General features: G+C 37.4%; 3 protein-coding genes and 1 non-coding gene across 5 annotated transcripts in view; all 4 read right to left on the bottom strand.

Moving 5' to 3' along the window:
- Window positions 1-12678, bottom strand: part of spegb (striated muscle enriched protein kinase b) — a 40741-nt gene extending 28063 nt beyond the window's left edge. Inside the window, exons 1-2 of the mRNA XM_044366664.1 lie at window positions 11538-12678; window positions 668-754 (exon numbers count right to left, since the gene is read on the bottom strand). Coding sequence (XP_044222599.1) covers window positions 668-754; window positions 11538-11955 — 505 coding nt within the window. The 5' untranslated portion in view covers window positions 11956-12678. The remainder of the gene's footprint in view (window positions 1-667; window positions 755-11537) is intronic.
- A 4169-nt stretch (window positions 12679-16847) lies between these two features.
- On the bottom strand, window positions 16848-21386 carry LOC122992759 (C-X-C chemokine receptor type 2-like). The gene is made up of 2 exons (XM_044366665.1): window positions 18816-21386; window positions 16848-18245 (listed from the first exon to the last, which is right to left on the bottom strand). The coding sequence occupies exons 1-2, from the start codon at window positions 18820-18822 to the stop codon at window positions 17173-17175; spliced, it is 1080 nt and encodes a 359-aa protein (XP_044222600.1). The 5' UTR covers window positions 18823-21386; the 3' UTR covers window positions 16848-17172.
- A 138-nt stretch (window positions 21387-21524) lies between these two features.
- Window positions 21525-26262, bottom strand: nabp1a (nucleic acid binding protein 1a). Of its 2 annotated transcripts, none has more exons than XM_044366669.1 (6): window positions 25247-26262; window positions 24301-24439; window positions 23978-24049; window positions 23485-23569; window positions 23192-23243; window positions 21525-22556 (listed from the first exon to the last, which is right to left on the bottom strand). In XM_044366669.1, the coding sequence occupies exons 1-6, from the start codon at window positions 25338-25340 to the stop codon at window positions 22351-22353; spliced, it is 648 nt and encodes a 215-aa protein (XP_044222604.1). In that variant the 5' UTR covers window positions 25341-26262; the 3' UTR covers window positions 21525-22350. The 2 variants fall into 2 exon arrangements, with proteins under 2 accessions (XP_044222604.1, XP_044222603.1); XM_044366668.1 differs by having other exon boundaries at window positions 23174-23243; window positions 25247-26261.
- Window positions 26263-26849: 587 nt separating this feature from the next.
- On the bottom strand, window positions 26850-26931 carry trnas-cga. Its single transcript has one exon. It is a non-coding gene; the product is annotated as a tRNA-Ser (tRNA).
- Window positions 26932-27448: the final 517 nt, after the last annotated feature.

Here is a 27448-nt window from a genome sequence, read left to right as displayed (position 1 = left end):
CACAAATCAACATTTTTATATAAACAATCAATCAAAAAATTAATTGTAAAGTTGTCAATCACAATGACAAAACAGCAGAGAATTAACATATGACTCTGCAGGTCCTCTCAGGTCTACAGAGCATTTTAGTGTCTTTGAGCTAATTGTTTTGTTTTTTCCAACCCACAGACTCAGCTCTCATCAGCTTTGTACCCAGTTACAGCAGGCAGCTGTATTTAGTGAAAAAACTCTGTTAAACCAACTGTCAAAAATCAAACAGCAGACAAAGTTAGTGACTGGCTGGTGGAGCATTTAGCCGATACAGAGCCAGACATTTCCCTCAGAAGTTGTTAAAAAAAAACCAGAGCTAAAAGGAGAGTGAATGTTGGACTTACATTCATCAAGTGGACATAAAGCCAACTCTAAATAAATGTTTATGTTGCTCTGTGTGGATAGGTATTTGCAAAAACACTGTTGTGGTTGCAACTCGTACCGCTGCCTCATTGTGGCCAAAAAAACCTTTTAATGCAGCTTTAACAGCAAATGCCTTTCTTTTAAACATTTTTAAATTCTCATTAGTGTCTATAATTGTTACAATACTGTAAAATTGATTGAAATTTCAACAGTAAAACAGAAATGAGAGAAAATCCAAAAATGTCCACAGAAAAGCTGAAAACAAGATGGATACCTGTATGCACAGCCTGGTCCTCAAGATCCCCACTATCTTCTTTGGTCTCAAATTGGTCTCCACCTTCATCCTCTGTTGTTTCAGAATCTGAAAAAAATATAAAGTAAAACAATTAAAACCTGACTAAATTGAGTTTTAATTGGAGTAGTTTAGAAAAAACACTATTGGTTGAGAAAACGGTGCAAGTTAAGTGCAACGAGAATAAGTGACAATATAAAACCACGTACTAATGATAGATTGTACAATTTTTTTTATTTTCTGCACAAGTGGAAAATGATGTTTCCATAGTGGCGGCAGAAGAAGCAGAGAGAACACACTGTTACTATAGGAACCAATGGAATACCTTATCCAGTTCAGTTGACTGTTTGATGGTGTTAAATGAAAGGCAAACAACAATTCCCAGTGCAAATTGATGCTGAAGGTGACACATTTTATTTGGACGAGTATGCTAGTGTGATTTGAAACACTAGAACTGAATCTCAGATATGGAAACAAATGGGTGCATTGTTCTGTCAAGTGCAAAGTGTCTAAATTAACTTTGCCAAATAATACTAAAACTTAAGTTTTTCATTGCATTGGACCTTTTAAAACCTCTATTTTGTTATGTCAATGGCAGCTGAATGCACTTTGAGCTTTGTCACTGTCTTTGAAAAAAAAGAATTGTTGTAACCCTCAGGGTCTCATTAGCATTGCTAAGCTGAATGTACTATATTAGCTGCAGCTGAATTATTGCTGAGTCTTTATAATTTATAATTATCTCATCAACACCTGCAAGATAATATATGGAAGGGAATAAAATTCATGGGAGCAAAGGTGCTTTAGTATTTTTTCAGAGGAAAACTGACTTTTTTGTTCCATTTTGTTACTCTTCAGCCAAAAATGTGTTCCAGCTGTACCATCTAAAAGATATGACTATTTTTCTCAGAGTGAGAGAGAGAATTCAGTCATTGGTAGAACTCAAAATAGAAAGCACTATTGAGTCATTGGCATCCCAGCAGCTCTCATGAGGTATTTGCTTCACAGTAGGTGGAATTACTTATAAAAACAGGGGCTATCTGTTGTTCTCTTGCAGTAGAACAACACAATAGCATATGTCACTGTAAATGCTTGCATGAATGTAGTGGAATTTTTTTAAAAAAAAATCCAAAATAAGTTACACAGTGAATATCTTTACTTGATCTTTTCTGTCAAACAATCACTTTTTGGTAAAGAAGCAAAACAGGTGAACGCTCTCGTATGGTGTGTGTGTGTGTGGTAAGCTCGTGATGTTACTCATAGCTATTAAATCAGCATTCATTGCAAGTTACATTGCACATTCATGCAATAGATTTGAAAATAAAACTCCCTTTGCAATGCAATCTCACTGCCAGAGCAGTGCATACTCTAATTAACTTGTTGTTGTGTTTGTTGTGTTTTATTTATTAAAATGTCTTAAGTGGCAACATTAGTCTGTCGTGCTAATAGTTTAGGAGATGTATTTCCCCAAAGCATTAGTCTAACTAATCTCAAATACTGAATCAGTGCCCACATTACAAAAACAACAAAATACACATTACAGTGCATATCAGTCTTGCCTAATGTAAAATCTTAGGCAAGACTGAAACATAATCATAAAGGTCTATTGATTAAGCAGTCATTCTTATAGCCAGCCATGTGACCACTTGACAATCCAAATGGCTTCTGTAAACTGATACAACGTCAGAAAACAAAGACATTTTAAAAACAGCCAAACAGGACATTAAACAAATGAATAAATAAAATCACTGAGCCAGAATTAGAAATTAAAAAAGGGGCAATGCTTTCTTTTTCATTTTTTATCACAGTCATAAAAAGAGATTAGATATAAAAGCTTAGATATAAAAGTATTTATATCTAAGCTTCTAACTATTTCAACACAATATTGTTCAAGCACTTAAGACAACCAGTTAAGTATTTTGCTGTATCACCCTCAAGAGGTTGGTCATTATATTTTTAAGGCTAGAATTTGGACGGTACTGCACATACTGCACCAAAGTGCCAAGATTAATAAGACTGAGTATACACAAAAGCATTTAATGAAAGGTATCCTGTAGCGTTTTTGACCATTAGTGTTGCTATGGAGCAATGTTTTTATGATTATTTGTTTTTATGTGCCTGTGAATGAACACACATTCGACGTGTTACACATTCCTGGTGATGGTTTTACACTATTCCACTGATTGACAGTTGATGGCGGTAACACTGCAAGAAAAATGGCAATGCTTCAGCAAAGGCAAGGAAGAAGCTAGCAAACATGGTGATCGTAATGAGGATGAATATACGGTTAACCGGTTTGTCATGCCTCAAGGATACACACAATGCATTTTGGTGATAAACACTGAATGTAAATGTAACTTTGTATACAATAAAACCTCACAGAGTACCTTTAAGGCCTGCTGAAATTTAGTCAGTTTTCATCAACCAACCCCAGCTGTCTTTTATAATATTCTTATATGGACATTTTAGTCCAGAATATATTGATGCCAATCTTGGGAAACTAAATCAAAAGTCTAGGATGAGCTGGAATTGTGCCATATTTGGGGTTGCAAGTCTGGTGGACATGTCCATGTGTGTGTTGCAACAATAATTTGTTAACATTAAATTTACTTTAAAGGAAATGTTTTTGGATTTTTTCCAAGTCAGCCTTAAAGCACACCTTGAATAGTAAGCTAGTTAAGAATGAAGAAGCACCTTTCGTGGACATCCTGTAGCTTGATTAGTATGGCATATCAGGGGGTTGCATTGTGATTGATTGCATGGTGTATTACCCAACCATTGCCCTAGGAAAGGATGGTTCATAAACCCGTCACTCTGTAACCCCACAGAAAACCACATAGCTCAAGTCACACCAAAACTAGATTGATACTTTGTTGAGTACTGCCTCAATGTCTTAGTTTTGTCCTCTATGTTGTAATATTTTTAAGAAGGGAAAAGAAAATAGCTATCATCTTTCGATTATCGTCTTGATTTTTAATTAGGCTAATTTAAGATTCACACTGCAATGGGTGTAAGGTAAGGGAAAGAATATGTTTCCAGTTTAGGATATTGATTTACAGTATGTACAGTATATCTAAAAAGGAGGAAATCCATAGTTGTGATAAGAGCCCTCATATGAACAGCATTGACTTGAGAAACATCACTGCATACACTGCATTTCAGTGCAACTTTGAAAGTCTTCTGTAATTCTTTTAAGTTAGTTCAAAGCTATGATGCTGCCTTGAGCTTGGTGATTTCAGAGTTCTAATGCTAGTTATTAATGGCCACGGCAAATATATTCTACAATTACATTGGTGAGATCTACTTTCCCTTTCAATTAAGGGTTTAAAGAATAACTTGAATCTCCTTTAATCGTCTTCATAGCATTTGACACTCTCAGCTGAGAGACCATTTGTGTTCACTTGTTAAGCAGTAATAATGAATTGTTTCTGTAAACATTTCAAATGAAATCATTTAAGATGTTCAACATACAATAAATGGTTAAATCAGTACAGAAGGAATATAAATAGACTCATAATTGACAAATATAAATTGAAATTGCACTTGCCTGATCTTTTCTTTGGTTTGGATTTTTTTTTTTTATGGCCACTGTTGGTATGTCCGCGACAGGTATTTTTTGTCTTGGCTTACATTCAGCAGCAGGGTATTCCCCGAGATACACTGGGGGTTCCGAGCCATTACTACACGCCTAAATCTGGACATTTTCTATGAAGACATCAACAGGTAACATCTGACTTGTATTTGAAAGATTCAACTTGTTATATAACGTAAGTCTGCTAACATGCAAGATAAAAGCTTCTCAATCAAATGCAAATAAAAATGGTAAGAAGGCACTTTGTCCGTTATATAACAAGTTGCACCTCAGAGTCTCAGCAGTTCTTCTGAGATAATCCGTCTCTGAAAAGCATAGATTATAGACCTCCATTCGCAGGTGGAAACGTCTTTTGAATGCATATCATCCACTCTGAGGGAGCCCCCCTGTCCACACAATAGCCAGCGACAGTGTAAGCATCTTCCCCCGCTGTGTTCCACCCCACAGGCAGCGCACACCGATAGGCAGAAAAACCAGTGGGAGTGATCCAGCCCTCTCGAGATCAGTGTTCTACAGCATTGGTTGACATTTTTCATTTTTTCCTTCCTCCCCATGTGTCTGTGTCTTATTCCTCAACTGGTGTAATGAGCCGATGTTGTGTTGCCGGCAGAGAATGGGAGAATCACTGCAACAGCTAAAGGGACCTCCTCACTCCTCTGCATTGCTGGAACACAGCAGATGTGTTACTGACTGCTTAGACGGACTACACTAAGCAGTTCTGTTTCCAAAGGATGTGAGATTAAATTACTTTACTCACTGCTACACTCATAAAAGATAGTAGAGCCCTTGTATTATTGTGCTAATGTTTAATAGCATTTTGTGTTCGGTGGAACAATTCTTGAATATTCTGCAAATGGCATCACATGATGTCTTTTGATTGGCTCAGTTTCCCTGATGGGGAAGGGAAAGGACTCACTGTTTACATATTTAATTTCACCTCTGAGTATCAATCAGGAGACTGAAATAGCGATGCTTAAAAATGACATTTCAATCCCAATGTGCTCAAGACAAAATAACACTGTGAGCATGATTTCATCATGTGAGCATGATGAAAGTTTGCTTACACACTTACTGTAAGTAATTTCACATTTTTAAACAAAACTACAGTAAAAAAAAGCTCACTACACCAACAATCTGATAATGTCTCACTATGAATGCTTATTAATAATAATTCACAATAAATATCTAATGGTTGCAGCCACAAGGCACAATGTGAAGGAAATATAGTTCACTTTAATGATTGTAAATACCTACAGCTGGCTTAATTACATGGTCTGAAATCTGTTCACGGAGAGTGCCTTGTTGTTTCTTTGGCAACTGCACTTTATGTGGACCCTCTTTGTTTGTTTTGTGTTTCATATATTAATTCAACATTAATGTAACAGAAGGGAATTCTGTTATCCTTCTCCGTCTTGTGACAAAAATAACACAGTGTTTTGTGTTAGACAACAGTATAGGTTACGTATAAAAATAATAACCCGTACTAATTACAGTTTCTCACTGTAGATGTAAAAATATTATTTTGTCTGTGTAATGTATCATACATTCAAGTGATATTTCCCAACATGTTATGTCAACACTGCTGCTGCTTGCACACAGCAAATGCAAAGGCAGCCAGTCACAGCTTTTATTCTAAGTTGTTTTATGGTTACTGTCAAAAATCAAGTGTTTGAATGACTTACTGATGCTAAAATGCTAAACACTGCACCTGTAATAAATTCTGTTCTTTTAAATCTCCATTAATCGATGTAATGTTAATAGGGTTGCTTACATTAATTAGAATTATCATGCAATTCTGCAGTCCCTGTCAGCTTTAGCTTTTTTAGCCTCTTTTAGCTAATTTGTTGCTGTTTACGGTTTGCTTTTAAAGAAAGAGGAAGCATCTGCAAATGATTCTGTCTTGGCAGTTGCTTGTAGCATGTTGTGAAGTTCTTCTACCACCAAGTGGCCAAAAAAAAAAAAAAAATCTTATTATTGCAGCTTTACAAGTGTTTTGTTGCTCGGTGGTGCTTTGGTTTGTTCCACGGCATAAAGAACCAAATATAGATTATGTCAAACTTTGTTGAAATATCTCCAAATAAAGTGGATTATGATTTTTTTTCAAGTTAAAACAAATATCCAGGGCACATATTTCACAAAGAGCAAGAACATCTTTCTAGAATCACAATTTTCCAAAAATGGACGAGTAAAACCAATCACATGGACTGGACTGTTTGAGATATTATTGGCTTCTTTGTTTTTATATATGCACTGTTATTACTCATTTGCTTGTCTTTACTGTAGATTATTGCTATTCTCTTTGTTTTGCATTCACTGTACATCCGGATACATCTGGTTACTGATACGCATCACAAAAGTAGCTCTGCTGTAAATAAAATATCATATTTAAATAAAAATCATAAAAATCAGTATTTGTTGCAATCAACTGATTTTGTATACAGCCAACATTGCAAATTGCATGTTTTGTAGTTTGCTCCAGGCAAGATTTGCTGTTGATCGAGATAAAATGTGAGTTAGGGAATAGATTATAAAAAGATTTTCAATGTAGCTTCACAATTATATGTGACTACACAGGCTGCACATAACTGTGTAGTAAAGGCCGTGTTATGTAAAGATCATATTATATAATACAAGATACAAGATCAGTTACATCTCAGTCCATAATGCACAAGATAGCTACTGATTTCTGAGGCCTTAATATGTTATTCAAGTGCGAGGACAGAAATCAGTATTTCAATCACGTTTCCAAATCACTTTGTCCTTCTCTATTTTTCATGAACTGTTATTCCTTTAATATTATGAGCATGAAAACTACAATCTCTCTTATAATTCAAAACTCTGCTCAGAGTGACTGTGATACTCCAGTCCAGGTTCCACACTCAACTAGACCAGCTACAAGAAAAGGAGTAGAAATATTTATCAATTGAAACCTTAATTAGATAAAGGTCAGAATATAAAACATGTACATTGTTGCACCTGTGGTTGTCTTTATATCTGAACTAAAAATATTTCACAAGACCTTGCTAAACCTGATAAAGGAAACAAGTGCTTTTGCTATTCTTAAAGCCAAACCTTATGTAGCAGAATTGCAGTTTATACCCACATATAATTAATCCCAACAATAAGAGACTGACGACATGGAGCCTACTAGTCCTAGTAGTTTAACACCTCTAATAAAAAACTCCTTAATAACCCTTCGGGATTTTGTGTCCATTAAAAAACCTTCATTTGTTGATGTACTTATTAAAGCAATATGGCACTGGAGGGGGGATTTCCACATTGTAACTGTGGCTCCACCTGTTCACTCAGATTCATGGCTCAGGAGGAAGACAACATGGTGAGGACAGAATCCAAACACGTTGGAAAGGGGCCATTGGAAAGGGGCCATGGTCACACTCAGTGGCAAGATCTAAGGTTCCCATTAGGTCTCACCAAACAGTATGATCTGCAAGCTTTAAACAAGAAATATAGTTCTCTAATTAAAATCGCTATCAGTTGATCGTTGAGCTGTTATTCATTTCTGAAAAAATCACTCTATTCAGCATTTTCCAGCTCATTGCATCATTATGGTTTTAAGGCCTGCGGCTTTACAGTTTTAGTTTTAGTTTCTAGCCACTCTGATAAACACACTGTTAGCTACCTGCCTAGCTGCCTAGCTAACTTGCTAATTGAGCCGCTAAAGAGCCAAATATTTTACTCAGGACTTGGTGGAGACCAAAACAGAGCTAAAAGAAGAGTGAATATTAGACGTACAGAAACACATCTTCAAATGAATGATAATGTTGCTCTGTATCTGCCGGGTATGTAAACAGATAAATGTTCTCACTAGTTCACCCTATTGACTCAAAAGGTGATCATATGTCAGTGTTGTGTTCCTCTGCCATCAAGTGGATCACAAAATATGCATGATGTCACACCGGCTGGGTCTTAATGCTCATGGGTATTTAGAAGATGTTTTGGATTCAAAATCAACCCTTTCCTTGATCAGTAGAGAGGAGAAAAAAAAGTTGTACAGGGCCGGGCTAAAATTAGCAGTGATGTCTTCCTGTGTAACAGGAGAGAAGCTGGCCTGCTAACATCACAAAAATCTAAGGCCTGGCACATTCCACTGTATAAATAACTAGGGAGAGTTGGTGGACGAGGGGGGCGGGCCAGAGAGACATTTTCAAAGAGGGAGAGAGAGAGAAAGGGTTTAGGCAGTATCATTGAGTGATGTGACAGCTGTAGACTACGCACATGGCCAACCAGTACAGAGCTGAATCAAACTGAAGGTTAAATGGAGAGTCAAAGGAAAACTTCTGAACCAAGATCTTGATTTCAAACTTTGTTTGAAGGTGATAAGAAGGTTGATAGGATTGTTTTTGCATGCTCTCATCCTGAAAGTCTCGACATTGATATATAGATCTTACTTAAAATAGAACTATGTAAATCCATTTGACTGTTGCGTTGTCTGCTTACATGAAACCACTTTTTGGTCATGTCCGCAGTGACCTGTGCTAGCAACATTACTGCTATAAAACTGTATCACCAGGTTGTGGTGAAGTAGCACGTATACAATATCTTACTTCTCTATTGACCTGTATTTCCAAATATTGTGGCTTCCCAGAGGTGATGCATGCAACACATTAGATGTTGACACAGTGCAGAACTTTAAAAACCGAAAGCAACATATTTATCCCGCAGTAAAATGTCTGAAGTTGCATATCAAGGGTCATTTAAAGTTTTGTCAAACCCAACATCTATGCTGACCAATAAATGATTATTCACAGAAAGAAACTGATGGTATAATTACTGTATTTGTATTGCAAGCTTCTTATCTTTGTTGCAGTTACAGTCCTACTGATTTAGATTAAGTTGAAAACAACAGGGAAGTAAAGCTCAATTCATTTTCCGAGAATCACTGAAATGGGGACACCGACATTCTTTGTTATCAACATCTTTTATGTAAATCAGGCAAGCACTGTCTTGTCATAATTTTTAACTACTCTCATTTGATGGTCTATCTTTTCTGTGTAGTGTCCAAGCATATTACATAAATACAGTAAATGAAATATAATACACTGTGGTTTCTTGCTGCCCACATTAAAAGGAATCTTTGTCATCACGTTGCCCACTCTGCAGACACCAACACTCTTTTGGTACCCAATTTTTTTCCTAGGCTTGCACAAAGCATCTCGCCATGGCTTAAAACCAGCTGGGATCATTATGTAAGCATCCAGTCCTTTTTTCTACGGCATTAGAGAATGTGATCATTTGCCAAATCTTAAACTTAAAGCCTTGATGAGTCTTGACATTTTTGTGCATACAAATGCATGTCACATTTACTGTCTCAGCAGGAAAAGGCAGCTCTACATTGAAGAGTTGAGTTTCCTTTACAAGCTCGTGCTGAGCGCTGCAGAACAATGACAAAGTGCCTGAGCTGATATGTGAAGGGCATATTTGTAGAGGTAATTTTTCAAAGCAGCTGAGATGGTCAAAGAACTGAATTTAGATCAGTACTGGAGATCATAAGATGCATAAAAAGAGGTTTTGTTGAGCAGAATACAGATGTTATAATAGAGTTGAGTTGCATTGGCCTCGGCTAGACATTGAGGAATCTGACTGCAATATACTCTCAGGGCTCAGAGGTGTTTCAAAAGCAGAAGTTCAAGAATTATTCATTTTTAGTGTCCCTGCATGCATGTTGGAAATCTAATCCACTTTCTCACCATATCTACTCTCAAACAGCAATACCCACAATTCCTTATTAATTCCAAAAAAAAGGTTTTTAAATGTGTATTTCCAAGAATATAACACAAAACATTTAGATGACTTGAAAGTAAATATGATTTAACTGTCAATGTTATCTACAAATACAAAATGAATTAATTAATGCAAGGTATCCAAGACCTCCTCTGTGACACCTAAAAAAGATAAACTTCCATCACGTTGGAAAAAACATCTCTCAGAAATTTTAAGGGTTGCATCTAGTTACAACAACAATCTGTCTCTTTGCATAGTATGAGGATGAACTGACAATCAAAATACCTGTAAGGTCAAAAAGTATATAAAATGTCCACTAATGAGATAATAAAACTTGTCCAGTAAAAGATAATTCATAGATCATATCTCATATGACATATGATAGGTTATTGAATATAGTTCCTGTTTATAGTGATGTCTGTGCACATTGAATTATTCCAAGGTTTTCCAGATGCTTTGGGGAAAATCTGTAGATGTTCTTGGAGATTAATCAACTGCCGATAATATTTCCAACACTGTATATGTATTTTTATACGCATACTGCATAATGCACATACTGTATGTAAATATAGAAATATAAGCTTGTCAACTTGACTGTGGGTATTCACGGCCATGTACTGTGTATTTTTGTATTTCTCTCCCCCTCTATTTGGAGGAGAATACTATAAATGAAGTTAAATGATTTGACGATCTGTAGCATGATTCGTACTTTTAAAAATGATTGGAGAACAAAAATCTGCAGAAAAAATAATGATCTGTATTGCATGATAGTTTGATAGTTTTTCTGACTTTTATAACTTTCATAGTCTTATATTTAATTCTCATCTGTATGTTATTATCTATGGCAGCCAGAATAGGGCGCTAAGTAAGAATGTCATTGTATAGTGAAATTGTCTGTTCTCTGTGCAAATGTCAATAAAGATTTGAATTATTAGAAACCCTTAGTGCTATAGCAACCTAAATAAACAGTGAAATATGAGTTTACAGTAGATACTGGGTTGAGATGTTAGTCCGGATTATCATTTTATATTGCAGCAACAGCAACAGGAAGCTAGATGTGCCAACGTTATGATTTCTAGTTAGATCTTCCTTCTAGTAAGAGGGCTGGACCCTTAGGATAACTGTGGCATGCTGGGTAATTTCTGTGGGAGTATTCAAAAATGGCTGTGTAGTTTAAAGCTAATGGTTACATTTAGCCCGACAAAGATAGTTACTGATATTCTATATGACATGATAGAGTTCATCAGACATGACAGTGACTGAATCATCATCAATTATCATAAAAGGGTCCCTACGAGATAACTGTAGGTTTTTTTAGTTCTTCAAATCAATTGAAGTTTACTTGCTTGGTTTTCTAAAATAATTCAGCTTTCTAAATACCTGGAATTAATTGTTGAATGTTTTGACCAGTTCTTTATTTGACCTAGACACACACACACAGAATGACGAAAAATCAATCTAGAAACAGCTAAATTGCCAGTTTAGATGCAAGTGAGAAGTTTTAAATGTGATATATATTACCTTCACCGAGATCCAACACAGCAAGTACAGCACTGCTCCGAACCTCTCCCAGGTGATTATTGGCAATGCAGGTGTAGAGGCCAGCATCACTGGGTTTGCAATCCCTAATCCAGAGCCCTCCATATTCCTGGTTTTCCATGTTGAGGAGTTCATCATTGTGATACCAGTACAGGGAGGGCTGGGGGTCTCCAACCACAGTCACCTTGAGACGGATGTCACAGCCAGTCCCTACGGCGGCGTTCCTCATTTTGCGTGTAAAAACTGGTGGACTTGGGGTGGGATGAGTGGGTCCTTGAGATTCTGGGACAGGTTGTTCTGGGCTTGCTTTGGACCGTTTTGGGGGGATGATGGGACTGGGGGGCGCCATAGCTTCATCTGCCCCTTTTTTTAGGGTCATTTGCGCCTCAGCTTTTTTCATGGTTGAAGTAATTTCAGTAACTGTCTACCTGGATTGTATGATTATAACAATGACTGGGCCCCCTCTTTGTAACCTAAACCAAAATCCAGTCTAGGCATTAGAGTCTATGAACAGGCTTTACAAAATAAAGTTAACATGGTTATCACATTCTTTAATATTAAATAATCTCTTCTTTTACGATAAAAAACAAATTAAAATATTTGGAAACATATCTGTCATTGACAAATTATCTTCAAATTTCTGTTCTCTGACCTGAGTTGTTGTCCAAAAGGAAAAAGAAATAGTTGATTACCGGGTAATTAAGAAGCTGCCACTCTCCTGCCCAGAGGTATTTTTAGGGCAAGACCCAATGGATCATGTTGCATTAACAGCTCCCTTGACTTGTCTCTTGGAAGTGACGGCCCCAGCTTTTTGCCCTTCTTTTCCTGATGTTCTTGACTTTTCAAGCCTTTATAACCTGTCTCCAGTGGTGTGTAACATCTCTGCAGATCAAGGTGTGTGAATCTTCAGTGAATTTCCTCTTTATTCCCCCGCAGCCTTCAAATCTGTTCTTGTTTTTGCTTCGGATTGAATACAAGCATCAAGTCCCGTCCAGAAAGTTGCACAGTGCCCCCCCTTCCTTGTCCCATGAGCTAATCCACCCCACTCATGATCTCCCCCTACCTCTGCCAGTCAGTCCGAAGGGGGAAATGGCAGTCACAGCCCAGCAAGCCTTACAATGACAGCTGCATGGTGATCTGTCTGCCCACTCACTACTAGGCTCCCGCCCCCTTGTCATTTTTAGCCAACCTGAGGTCAGTAGAACATGTGAGATGGTGCAAAGCTTGGCAGAGCGGAGGGGCTGGTGGGTATGGGACAGATATTTAATTTGTAGGTCAAATGTTAAGGCTGACGTTGGCCTCCCAATTGTGTTGAGGTGGTCAAATATCATGAAAAAAGAGAATATTATCACAGTATAAACAAAGCTATCCAGCAGGTGTGGTCCTTTCTTAAATATTTTAAGTATCCTTTACATTTATTGACTAAATTTAGGTGATATAGACTGTGCACAGAAAGTATAATATGGATTTGCAAGTAGCAATAGTTCTGTCCAAATGAAAACTAAATGAAAATTAGCATTAGTTAAGCTTGTCAACTAATGCAAACATTATTGTCTGAAGCAAAGTCTATGAATTACCCGAAATAACTGGGACACTTGTTATTCTAAAATGTAATTTTTAATGCACCACAAACAAAATTCTATTCATACCTAACATTACATTGTATTCAGGTGACATCTCTGAAACATCTCAAACCTTGCCCAGTTAAAACCAAAAGTATTGTGCTGTACGTAATAGTTTACATAGTATATTTATCTAAATTTATGAAGAAGTCAAATGACTTTTAACAGTTTAAAATCCAATGCAACTGCTAACTTAGCTTATTGCTACAGATATAGCAAGCCAATGGCCTAATAATATCACCTGAAACAGTTCAAAGGTGAAATTTAAAACCTAATGTTACTGCAAAGTATAGCATTAGCTATAACTTACTGCTAGCTTAAATAGTTTATGAATGCAAATATAGTGCTAGCGTATTGCTACAAATATGTATATTATGTGAACTACATTCTCAAAAAGGAAAGTGTTGCTTGAAACAGATATGTCCAATATACAAGACCTGAATCAGGCCGTTTAATGCTGTAAAACACAAGACTTACCTTATAAGAAAACCAGGCAATTTAAAGTTAACTAATGTCATCCGCCACAAGCAGTTTGGTAAAATAAATGAGACAACGCTAGCTAGCAGACTGATTTCCCACTTGTAATTGAAGATGTGCGTGCAGCAGCGGGATAGAAAGCACGTGGTCACAATGTCATGATGGAAGAAGTACTTAGATACTGTACTGAAGAAAAAGTACCAATACAGCAATGTAAAAATACTCCATTACAAGTAAAATTCCTGCATGAAAAATCTTACTTAGGTGAGAGTACATAAGTATTAGCGGCAAAATTTACTTGAAGTACTAAAATAAAAGTAGGCTGCTCGTTTCGTCCCTCTGACTGATATATTATTATATGTGACATCATTAGATTATTAATACTGAAGCATCAGTGTTAGAGCAGCATGTTACTGTGGTAGCTGCTGGAGGTGGAGCTAGTTTCAACTACTTTATATACGGTTAGCTAGTTAAGTCCAGTGGTTCCCAACCTAGGGGTCGGCCCTCTACAAAGGGTCGCCAGATAAATCTGAGGGGTTGTGAGATGATTAATGGGAGAGGAAAGAAGGAAAAACAAAGATCTGAGACACAAATCTGTTTTCAATTGTGGACTTTTTCTCTAATTTTTGGTGAAATATTGGATCATTTCAATGTTTACTGAAATCAAACCATGTGAGAAGTTTAGAGGGAAAAATCATTATTTGGTGGAGCTGTTAACAACTCATAGACATCTGAAATGTGACCCCGACTACACACTGCTTTTTGTAAGACGTCAAAAGCCAAAAAGGTTGTAAAACACTGGTTTCATCTTTAACAATGTGTTGTATTTTAAAAGCTTGTTATATTATTCATTGTGTCAAATCTTCATGTGAAAAGTAACTAAAGCTGTCAAATAAATGTAGTGGAGTAGAAAATACAATATTTCCCTCTGAAATGTAGTGGAGTGGAAATATAAAGTAGCATCACATGGAAATACTCAAGTAAAGTACAAGTACCTCAAAACTGTCCTCAAGTACAGTACTTGAGTAAATGTAGCCTACTTAATTACTCTCCCCATTGTTCATGATAATTAATATTTGGATATTTTCATTATTTAGAAAAGAAAAACTTGCTGGAAACCACTGAAACAACCAAATGTGTGTGTGGCGCTCATCTACATGTTTCAAATACTTTTTTACTACAACATGACACAAGTTACACATCTGTTGACTCTAGCTAGCTAACATGAAACATTTTTTGAGAATCTCCTCATAAGCTCTCACAGTCTATGCTCTCAGTCTGCTTTGTTTTCTACTCCCATGTGACGATGAACTCAATTGGAAACCCATTTATGAATGTTAATAAGCATGCAAAGTTAAATCAACAAGACTGAAAGTCAAGTTGCTTAGTGATGTGTTCATGAAGCATGAAGTTGCCAAGCATAAAAATAAGGCTTTGGATTGAGTAGGATGGTGACTAGTAACTGTTCTATATGTTAAAAGTCTTAATTCTGTTTTTTTTTTACACTTTTTTTTACCTTTTCAAAAATCTAAATCTAAAGAGACAAAACAAATTAGAGAGTGTGATGGCAGGATAAATGTACTGTATACCAGATCAATCTATTCTTTTCAATAGCCTATTATTATAAAATAGCAGTATAACATATTGTAATTATATTAATGTAAATGTTCTCCACAAGTAGTCCCCATGATAACTGTTTGAAGCCAAGTCTATGGATTATCCAGAGTAACTGGGACACTTTTTATTCTAAAATATAATTTTTAATGCTTCACAATCAAAATTCAGTTCATCCCTATCGTATTTAGGTGACAGCAGAAATCTATGAGACATCTTAAAACTTGCCCAAATAGTGCTGATAGTTTGCATAGTAAGTGAGAAAATATGTTTTTACTTGTATATATATATGTTTTATACTTTGGGTGGACCTATCTCTAAAACAATACAGACCACAAATCTAAAAGGTATATGGAGGCTGTTCTATCACCTACCAGCTAATAACTGAGTGCTTGTTCGCAAAGATCTAGTGACAGATGATACAAACTATCAGGCATGACAAACTAACTGTTAATGGTATTTCAATGTTGTTTCATCTTTAAAAAAAAACCCCTCCGTGCTGCAAAGATTATGAGCAAAGGTCACCAACAGACTGCGTTACCCCAGGTTTCATCTTTATTCCAATTAATACCACACTGCTGATATAAAGCATACAACAGGCTTATTAACTTATCAATTTAACCTGATTATATGCTGATTTGGTTTCGTGAAAAGGATTAAACCCAAATCAACTGTGGATTGACTGACTTAATGGAGTGACAAGCAAAATATTTTTCTTCTGCTTTTTTTATAAGACGTGGTGCTTGTCAGCTACACTTCCCACATGTCATTTTGTAATCAAACAGTACACTTGAGAGGGAAGTTTTCCTATACAGTGGCCGCAGAAAAAACGACTGACCAACTGTCATCACAACTTCTATTTTTTTCTAAACAAACTGGAGTGGCAATAAACATAAAAAAACACAATTTGCTGGATTAGTCAGTGAAGACATATCTTCTATCAACTGTTCATGTCAAATGTAAAAGGTTTTGTGACATATGAGTTGACTCACAGATGTTATATAAATCACAAACAGAGAGGAGTGCGCATGTTAACTTTAATATGGGATTTCAAACTATACAGACACTGGAAATTGTTTTACATTTGCTGTTTTCAACTAGATATACATAAAACTCATATACAGTCTCAGTTAAAAAAAAGATTTGAATACATCACTATAAAAATATAAATGGAGTAAAACAATACTGTACAGGATATTTTTCTTTTTCTGCTGCAGTTGATGCAGTTTACCTTGAGCTGGCGGTTAAATGCTATTTCAAAAGACAACGATATTGGTCTGGAAATTTGTATCATAGTAAAATCACACATCCACATGAAATACCTATCAAAGAAAAATTTCAACGGCCAGATTATTTCGCTATCTTGAGTCATATCACCATGTTTCAACTGCTAGCCTTTTCCAGAGCTTTCAACTGCAGTTCAAGGTGTTCATCAGCAAATGTTTTGACTTGATGTTATTGTGTTGCAATATAGTCACAGTTGAAATCGAAACTTGAGAAACATTTTCTACATATTTGTCAGAGCTATATATAACTGAAGAAATAGATGCCCAGCAACCCCCCCTCCCTCCCTCTCCCTCCCCCCAATGTTCACAGCTTAACTTTACGCAGCATTTCCTTGCATATATTGGATTGAAACCAAAGCCCAGATAAATAAGACTAAAAGAACAGAATAAAGCATGAAAAATTATTTACAAATTTGGTGAAATGCTTTTTTTTTTTTCCTTTTTATGATTCAGTATGTTAACTTTGGTAAACTGATTAATGGTGCATGTACCCACCAAGTGATAGAAAATGCAGTTAACTATCAAAACTAGTACTTGTTGTCCAACACCTGAGATCATGTATGTGATCAATTCATCTGAATAGTTTACAGTACCCCAATAAGCATCCCTTTGGTATTCTCACATGAATGTCGATGTGATTTCTGATGTTACAGAAGACCTGCTGGATCTTGACAGTGTTCTCTCCAGAACACCCATCTGCCTCATTTTCTGCAGAAGCCTCTTCCTGAACTTCTCTCCGATGAAAGCATACATCACCGGGTTGACACAGCTGTGTAGCAGGGCCAGACTTTGGGTGGCAAACATAGCCTTGTCCACCGCTGTCCTTGCCGTGCAGTTGTAGGGCACTACCTTCGTCCTGAAAAATGTGTCCGTCATCACTGCAATGTGGTACGGTGTCCAACAAAGCAGGAAGGCCACTACTACGAACACAATCACTCTCATGGCTCGTTGCCGCTGTAACCCCCCACGGATGTGAAAGAGGCGCTTCATGGTTACTCCATAACAGGGCAGCATGATGGCCAAGGGGATGACAAAACCCAGAGTGTGGCGAAGAATTCTGGTGGCCAGCCGCCACTCATCAGCACTCCTGAGATCATACAATTCAGCACACACTAACTGGCTAGAGTTGTGCGGGATAAAAGCAGAATTTAAGAGTCCCGGCAAAGACAGAAATGCTCCAACAGTCCAGACAGCAGCACAAACCCCCCAGCTGATCAGCTGTCGGTTTGCCCTGCGGGGCTCCATAGCTCGAACTATCACCATGTAACGGTCCATACTGATGCAAGTCAGGAAGAGAATGCTAGAGTAGAAGCTTAGCTCTTGGCAGATTGAGACAATTTTGCACATGGCGTCTCCAAAAACCCATCCCTTTGTAAGGGAGATGGCCCAGAATGGGAGAGTAAGAGCCAGCAGGAGGTCAGCAACTGTCAGGTGGAGGAGGTAGAGGTCAGAGGGAGGCAACGCCTGCTTGCTAAGGCAAATCACCAGCCACACTACCAGATTTCCAGGAATCGCCAACAGAAAGACGAGGATATAAAACACATGGACAACAATCATCACTGCTTCTGGGATGGAGAAGGTGTGGCATGGCTGCGTATCAGGATTTAAAGTAAACTCTGAGTCATTATAAGTGATGTTGTACTCTTCATATACTGACCCAAAGTCAAGGGTATAAGAAGGTACGCTTAGATCTGAGGATAAAAATCAAAGTACATGAAATTATTATATAGTTGATGACAGAAGCCTAATGAAAATAAGCATACACGTCCTTTTTGAACAGATCAAATTGGATACATAAAGCAGGCTACAGATAAAACAGATGTCAATACCGTATCCTGTTCAAATATACTGTATGTTGTGATAGTATCTGTTGTTATTAACATATCCTGCAATGAATAGCAACATGATACTTACAACATAAGCCTTAATAATGTGTAGCCAAAAAAATAATCTCAGGAAGTATGGGATACTGTGTTCTTTATGGAAAAATATTTTCTTTTCTTTGCAATAAACTGATAAAACATATTTTTTTCCTTTACTTTTACTACAGAGAAAAAGGTATTAAAAGGAATGATCACACCACATTTCAGGCTATTGAATTGTAAATGTCCCTTTGCCCAATTGCCTTTTATATATTTCAGTGAGGTATTAAAATACATTTTAATTTAAATAAACTTTTTGAAAAAAATAAAAAAAATAAACACATTTATTAAATAGAACAAATCAATACAGGTTGTTTTTCTAAGGATGAAAACACTTACCAGCCATTGTGATGTGTTCTTTGTGGAAAGCACAGTGTTTGTCACAACGAGTCAAGCAACAATAACTGCATGTCTCTACGCTCCTCCCCTCACTCAACCATCGGCTTGTTTTCCTGTTTGCCTAACACACAGATTTGATTTTCTCAAGAATTCAAAAGGGAAGATATGGTTTCACATACCTGGAACCAAAAGTTTGTTTAAGGTCATATTTCGGTAGCTGTAGTGCACTTTTAATAGTAATTTAGTATATTCAGAGATATCTTTAATTTGCATTCGTCCTACAGTAAACTCAGTATTTATAATGTCAGTTTAGATGTACAATCCTATTTTGATTTATGTATTTGTATTTATATTTGTATTTATGTATGTTTCAAGTAAAAACGTCTCAGTTTATTGTAAAGCTCTTCTTACATCTTTTACTTTGCACTTCCCAGCTACTTGTTTCTATTTACATCAAGGGTTTATTCATACATCACTACTGACAATATTCAATAGTCACTATATGGCTATTGTTGAAACACAGTGCTTCCCCTTAAACCTGGGGCCTCACTATCTGAATCATCTGTGTCATGAGATGTGTCACACTGTATGTAAAAACTGAAAGAGAAACCATGGAAGGTTTATGGATTCTAAATAAACACTGGATGAATCATGAACATATAATCAAGAGAGGCTGTATATCAAAAAATGTTAAAAACAGTTGGTTCTGTGGTGTTACAAAACCTCTCATATCCTGTTTCTTGCAGTCAAAAGTGAACATGAACTTGTAAGGGATGTGTGTTATAGTAATGTTGGTTTTATAATAATCTTTTTCCACAAAAATCATTCAGTAATGAGGCTTCTTTAATAAATCCATTGTGTGTCTTCCGAAAATACAACAAAAAAAAATTGGGTTAAAGATATTCATTCAACACAACTTGTATTTGGTTGCACGTCCTTTCACCTCAATCAGTTATTTTTGGGAAGCTTCTGGCAGAATTCTTGTTGGATGTTTGAACACTCATCTTGGCAGAATAGGTGAGAGTCTAACCTTTCTTGTGTGGACTTTTACAGGGATCTAGCTATCTCAAAATGACTTTTGATATTTGTTTCCCATCACTGACGTGGTGAAACAAGCAGTTGCATCCTGAAGTCCCAACATCATCAGTGAGATACGGGACTTTCCCATTGTGATGTTTGTGCCTCAGTCTATCACATGCATCATTTCAGAACCTTCTATGCATCAAATATTTACAGTACAGTGCTTTGATATGCCGTGTGTATGTTTTTGACCCGTCTGATTTGGTTATATTTTCAGAAGACACACGAAAAATGTATAAAATAAACCTTTTTTTTGTGACAACGGAGTACATTTGGGAATCATTCTGTCACATAACAGCTGCAAAAATCATTACAGTCAAACTGCCATGACATAAACATGCCTTACAAGTGTATGTAAATGTATTCTTGCATACATTTTGCAAATAGGTTGCAAGTTAGTTACTTGAAAGATGAGAATTACCAAAAGTGAAATTTACCGTAAGCCATATAATTCATCTACAGTCAGATCACTGCCGTTGAGGAAGTTCCTGACTCATGACACGCTTCTGTGTTGACACCCGTGTCAAACATCACATTTCCTTAACCACTTCTCGTGTGTCAGCCTCCAGTGTCACAAGGAGTGTGATTTTATCATAAGGGACGCTGAAATCACATAAACATGTTTTGAACATATGGGTAAGACTCCTGTGGTGTTGTGAACAAATAAATGATTGGGGTGAGAGGTTCTTGAGAGGTTTAGCCCTATTTCAGTCACACAGATGAAACAATATGATGGGTGCTTTTGTTTCCAATACTTGGGCATTTATACATCTTATTTAAAAAACGGAGTTCCCTTTTATGCCTGCAGTAAGCTGATATTTAGAGTAGACAGACTCCTTTGTGTAACTTGGAATGTGCGTCATATGTAAACCAATCTCGATTTGATTTGCATCACTACCGCTCTAGTCTTTCAGACACACTACGCAAGAAAGTGCAGGTGCATCAAAACTGAAATGGGGCAACATCAAATGCCCAGGAGCCATAACGTTAAGGTGCTTGGTGCAACAAAGGATATGAAGAAATTAGGGGTTTTGCTGTGTGCAATACATTGCTTCAAAATGGAATACTTAATTCCATTCATACAACTATAAACATGTCTTATTTGCACAATGACAAAAACAGATTAAATATATATTCTGCCATTTCTACTTATAACAAAAAAGAAAAAAACTATTGAAAAAAATGGGTGATATATACACAACCCATTTCTCAACAGAGTTTGGACCACCTTCTAAACAAATGTAGTTCCTCTTTGCAGACACTAGATGGTGCTGTAAAATCAAAACAATGCATGAAATTTGATTTACCTCCTTTAAAACAAAGGGCTCTAAGGATGGCAGTGACAGTTCAAACTATGGTAAGTATATAGGGGTCAATTGGAGGGCTTGGACACTGTTATGTTAATCTCCAGAAAGGTTTTCCAGCAGCATTAGCTTGAGTGTGAGAGTTCATTCGTGGTGTTGGAAATGGTAGGGGGGGATGGGGGGGGGGCTTCACTTAAGGTCCTTTGCATGTCAGGGGTCACAATTTGTATGTTCTTGCAGTGCAACATGACCAAACAAAGATATTTTATTGACATTTTGACTGTAGCTGGTATTCAACTCTCAAAACAGACTACAGAAAACCAAATGTGGCAGCAGAATTGCTGTAAAATTTATTCGGTGAACCGTTTTGCCAGTATTAAAGTGGTCCCACCTTGATGAAGGTACAACTGATGGCAAACAAGAAAAAAAAGTCTTATGAAAAAACAGTTTAATACTCTACCTACCCATCATTAAAAATCCAAAACTAACACCTTTCCTTTCACAGAGTCACTTCAGATACAGTTTGGTTAGAGAGGAAAGACCCTTTGAAGAATTTTGCTTGTGCATTCAGTCCAAGAATTCATTTTCACCAACTTAAGGCCTTTTCCACTAAAAAAAAAAAAAAAGCAGAAACAGATTTCCTGATTTAAATGACAGCCAGGTTTTCCCGCCATAAATTAAGAGAAGAAAGTGCATCAAGTGTTCAAGTAGGGTGTATAGTTTGAAACATAACAGGGAAAGGAGGGGGTTAGGCTAGTGTGTGGAGGAGATAACACTGGCACAAAACTGGCAATTTGCGGTGAGATTTAGAGGACATGGGTGTAGACTGAGAAGGCTGACCACAACTCAACCACCAAGGCCTGACTGTTCCAAAAAGTCCTGCTAGTGCATCAAGTGGCAGATCACAATCATACTGTGCTGCTAACAGAGCACTACTTACATATGACAAACGACACATCTGACTATGTTAGCCTGTATAAAAATTATGCAAGTACTCTAATTTATTTCATTATTTTGAAAGCCAATATCAGGTGAGATGGGGAAGAGGCAGAAAGGTTTAAAAAAAACAAAACAAAAAAAACAAAAAAAACAGGGGTAGGGGGAAATGGGGACATACAGAACTTCCCTACATGATCCCCCTAACCCCAGTTTCATCTTTTGGCACGCCGTGGGTCCCTGCCATTGCTAATGGTAACTGAAGACTTTGCGGCTGTCTGGGGTCCAGCAACAGTAACTGGAGGAGCTCCATTGCCAGGTGACCGACCGTTGGGTCGTCCAACGCCCCCAAACGCAGGGTCACGGGGTGCACCAGGTGGTGGGTTGTTATTGTTGTTAAATGGCGGCATGGCACCGTTACCTGTGGGTCGAGACGTACAAATGAGTCTTCAATGAAGAAAAAAACAACAACACATTTTTCATCCTTTAAATTATTTTAATATTTTATGTGTATGTATGCATGGATGTTTCTGTTTTTGCATTTTTTATTTTTTTATTTTTATGAAAAGCACTTTGAACTGCTTTTGCATGAGACGGTGCTATACAAATAAATTTGAATTGATTACTTTTTCCCCACACAAAACATTTTGACAAATCACAGGTAGGAAAAGCACAGGTGTAAATATAAAAGAATGACTGAATTTCATTTAGCTGCTTCTGGTGTTGTGCTGGTTCACTGCCGCTGCTTACTGGGACTATCAGTAACACCCGTGCTTTTCCTACTACGAGTCAAAATGTCTGCTATGAAAATGGTTTATTGTGCCTCCTATTCTGTAAACACATTTAGTATATAAAGAGATGTCTCATTTCAGATTTCACTAAGCATATAAAATTTAAATCATGGCACTATACTACCTTTGACGTTTATTCATTACTCTTCAAATATGTTGAGAAATGATTTTACATATGCTACCACACCTAGGTTGTGATAGCATAGAGGCACACTTTTTGCATAAAGGAAAATACACGTCAACTGACCTGGTGGGGCGGGTGTACCTGAATTCTGATTGGGTGGAGAGTTTCCCCTCTGATTCTGGTCTGGTTTACCCTGTGGGTGGAAGAGAAGGTCACCTTTAATACCACCATTGGTGTTAGGCTGCAGCGTGGAAATACTAGTCAGCATACAAATAACTTGTGTAAAATAAAAAAAACAAAAAACAATGTTGGTCTTTTAAAAGATGTATGTGTACAAGAGTTTCTTGTTATTGTAAATTAATGTAGACAAGTGTAACAGATGGGACAAAGTAAATTCTGATCCAGGTGTTGGGAGTGGGTGCACAGCTACTCACAGACTTGTTTTGCTGGTTCGTTTGGGATAGCAGCTCTGCGTTTGGTTCGCTGAAGTTGGGCACTTCTGAATACACCATGCAAAACCTGGGAGATAAAATGCATGTTTCCCCATATCATTCAACCATCAGATATGATGCGTTTGGTTGCGATGACAGTTTGAAACAGTCAGTGTCTGACTAATAAGCAGAATATCTTTTTTAATAGATATGAAATCTTTCAAAAAAGGAAAACTTTCTTCTCTACAGAAGGCTGCTCAGGGGGACGGTATAAGACAGAGTCAGACTAGTATAAACATGTCTTGGGCTTTGTTTAGAGAAAATATGTACAGTATATACACACACCTGACAACTCTTAAGCCAAGTACATGTTACTGACATACTTCACTAAATGCCCTGGCCTTGTATGACGCTTGTGCAGGGAATATATGACAACCAGCATGCCAATGAGTCTCCCTTAGGTGAAGTATAAATAGACTTGCGGTTTGCTACTCACTCTCCAATCTTCTGTAGATCCCCTCCTCTTCCAGTGTATAGGGTCAGGCAGCCTTTCCATATGGATGCATAGCTAACACAGAAATCACACATTAGACTTATCCACACAAGATCACTCATCCTAGAATTTAATCCTCAGGTATATATATATATATATATATATATATATATATATATATATATATATATATATATATATATATATATAAATATAAAACCACCTGTCAAATGCAGGTAAGTAACTCAAATGGATCATTTGGGGATTGCACTTTCAGCAAAATAGTACAGTTTGAATCTTGGCTCTGTGCATGGGAACAACCTTACCCTCTGGTCAGCTTGATGATATCTCCTGGCTGAATGAGGCTGCCGAGTTCATCCCAAACAGAGATGGCAATGCTCCCGCTCTTGTCTGCAACCTTGCAGGACCGCACCTCATGACCATCTTTTGTTTTGGTTACTCGTCCTAATAGGGGAAAAAAAAAAAACAAGGGCAAGTTAGCTGGATAAAACTTTTAACCTACTGATTACACCTCTAACTAGGGTTAGCTTAACAACAGATACACTGAAATGCCATGAGATCATTAAAAATCAAAGTTGTATTTGGTTGCATGTCCCTTCACCTCCATCAGCTATTTTTGGGAAGCCATCAACAAGCTTTTGGCAGAACTCTGGTTGGATCTTTGACCACTTGTCTTGATTTAGCTATCCCCAAACAGCATTTGGTGTTTGTTTAAGGTCATTGTCCTGGTGGAACACCCAGTTGCATCCTGAAGTCCCAAGATCATCAATGAGATGGCACCAGGAGACTATTACATACTGAACTCTTTGGACTTTCTCATTATGTTAGTGGCTCAAATTTAACGAGCCCTTATTACAAAGGTGCAGAGAAGTTAAAAACTATAATAAATCATCACTGAAGGGAAGTTAAAAGGCAATCTCATGAAGTTATATGACATTTTAGAACCTTCCAGCCACTTGTATTTAAAGTACAGTGCTTTAAGATGCTTTGTTTATATTCATGACCCATCTGATTGTCATTTTTTCCAGAGGACCCACAAAAACAAATGTACCTAACCTACCGAATAAACCTTTAACCAGGGTTAGATTACCAACATGTACACGGAAATGTCATGAGATCATTAAAAAAAAAAGTCCCTGTTAACGTTAAGTATTACTCTAAGTAACGTGTAACGTTGCCCCTTTAAGAAAACACACGAGTTGATGGTTTGGGGCCAGACGCTGCAGCGTCACCGTCCAACTACTTACTTACCTATTTCCAAAACGATGAATACAATATTCAGATTTTTCGACCCCGGCTTCACATCCTTTATCAAGAACAAGGCCTCGTTTGTAGGGGTTGCCATTGTTAGTCTCGAAGAAAAGATAACGTTACCCCGCTGTTCGCTCTATTCCTGTCACTTCAGTAGCAATAACTGCTGGCTGCCGTTAGCTTTAGCCCAGCTAACTAATTAGCCAAATGCTAACTACACCTTTCTGCAAATACTGTAACGCTGGTTCGATAGTAATCGTTTCTAGACACAAGGACTAACTCCTTAGACAGTCGACTAACAGTCAAACCACATATCATAGACGACACTAAAAGAGCTGTAAGATAACCGCCCTCTTTAAAAAAAAAACAAAAAAAAAAACAGCTAACCAACACTAGCAGCAAAATGCTATCACTAGCCCTAAACGTTAGTTAGCTCGCAGTTAGCTTCCTTCTTTTTAATTTCAGGATAGGAGTCATTTTTTTCTTTTCACGGTTATCGCCATGACAGCTTCATTCTTCACATAACGTTAGTGCACACGAATAGACCTAGTAATGTGTAGGTAAGTAAGCACTCGTCAACGATATAGCATTGCAGTTGACCAAAAATGTCGAAATCAGTTAAAACAGTACCAAGAAGTTAAAGTTGCACCAGAGCTTTAAGTATAGTAACTTGTGTATTACGAGCTATTCTAAAACATGTATCCCTCGACCGTTTAGACAACCCCAGCTACCGTTAATACTATCAAACCAATCGGCCGCATTTCCTTTGTGTGCCTTTTTTTTAGTAAAAGGAAACAGCTTTGTTAGCGCGCAGTCTGGCCAAATGCTTTGTTACAAAACTAATGTGTCTATATATATGTAACGGTGGCCCCTATAACTTGTTCGAAAAGCCTTATATTAAATGACCTGGTTATTTATACCTAAACAATACTTGTGCCCCCAAAAAACGCTATTTAAAAATCTGTACAAGCGTTCAACTACACGCTTCAACAATGCCCCAAAAACTACGTCAGTGGGAGCTGCCGGTCGCTTTTATGCATTTTGGCCACTTCCATTATTCTACATGGGGAAGGGGTACACACGTAGAAATTTCTTTTTGTGCGCTCTTATAGCCGAGTCGACAGATACTGACAATTACCACACTTCTATTTTTTTCGTACAAAAAAAGCAATGCAGTCACAAATGTAAGCACACAGTGTGCTGACCATGTTTACAGAAAAGAAAGAAAGTGGCCGGTTTGTACCAAATGAGTTCCATTCACAAACAACGCGAGAATATGGAAACACACGTGTGAGAATTCAGTGTCAACGATGAAAACAAATCATAGACTTTTTTATGTGAAATCACATTATTCATAATCTCTGTGCTATCGCGGCTAATTGTCACTTTAATTATGAAACATTGAATGTAAAGATTTGGACCACGGGCGTAGGAGAGTGGTTGGAGAGGAAAATGCGTCTCAACAATAGAGTATAGTTATTCACATGTGCAAAACCTAAAAAGGTAACTGCGCCACATGACTATGTAATGTATCTCTCTATATATACATCGGTTTTGCGTTCTCATTGCAGGATGTGTGGTGCCTAACAAGCAAAATGTAAGTCGTCACGAACAGGATTCGAACCTGTGCGGGGAAACCCCATTGGATTTCGAGTCCAACGCCTTAACCTCTCGGCCACCGTGACTGCACGCCATCTCTTGTATCCAGGAACCCATTTAACAATAGTAGGCTGTTCTTATGTTTGACGTTTGCGATCGGGCGTTTCAGAAGCTGTCTCAAAGATGGGTTTTGTATTGGGTCCTAGTCGTGCCTGTGACATCGCTAATGATAAATAGATAGGCCAGTGTGGTGGGAGAAGTACAGGGTCCTAGCGTGATACGGACATAGGAGGGAGACAAAACACCATCAAAACAGCTCGGCTCACCCACGGAAACAGAGAAAAAAATCTGCCCAAAACCAGATTATTAACTCTCGAGTAGTTTGGAAACCATTGCAACATCTAGATGATACACTGTTTACTTTGTTCTGTCATAAATAACCTACACATGACACACTTTTTTTTTTTTTTTTTTACAGTTTGGCATTGGTTTCTGAACACGTGCTTTTGTTCTTACAGGCCTACGTATTTACGTTTCTTGCATTGGATCACATCTGAATTTTGATTCCCATGTGTTCATGATTTAGTAAGCATTTTCTTTAAT

The sequence above is a fragment of the Thunnus albacares genome, chromosome 11 (assembly GCF_914725855.1).
Source record: "Thunnus albacares chromosome 11, fThuAlb1.1, whole genome shotgun sequence".
NCBI lineage: Eukaryota > Metazoa > Chordata > Actinopteri > Scombriformes > Scombridae > Thunnus > Thunnus albacares.
This window is presented reverse-complemented; position numbering and strand designations above follow the sequence as displayed.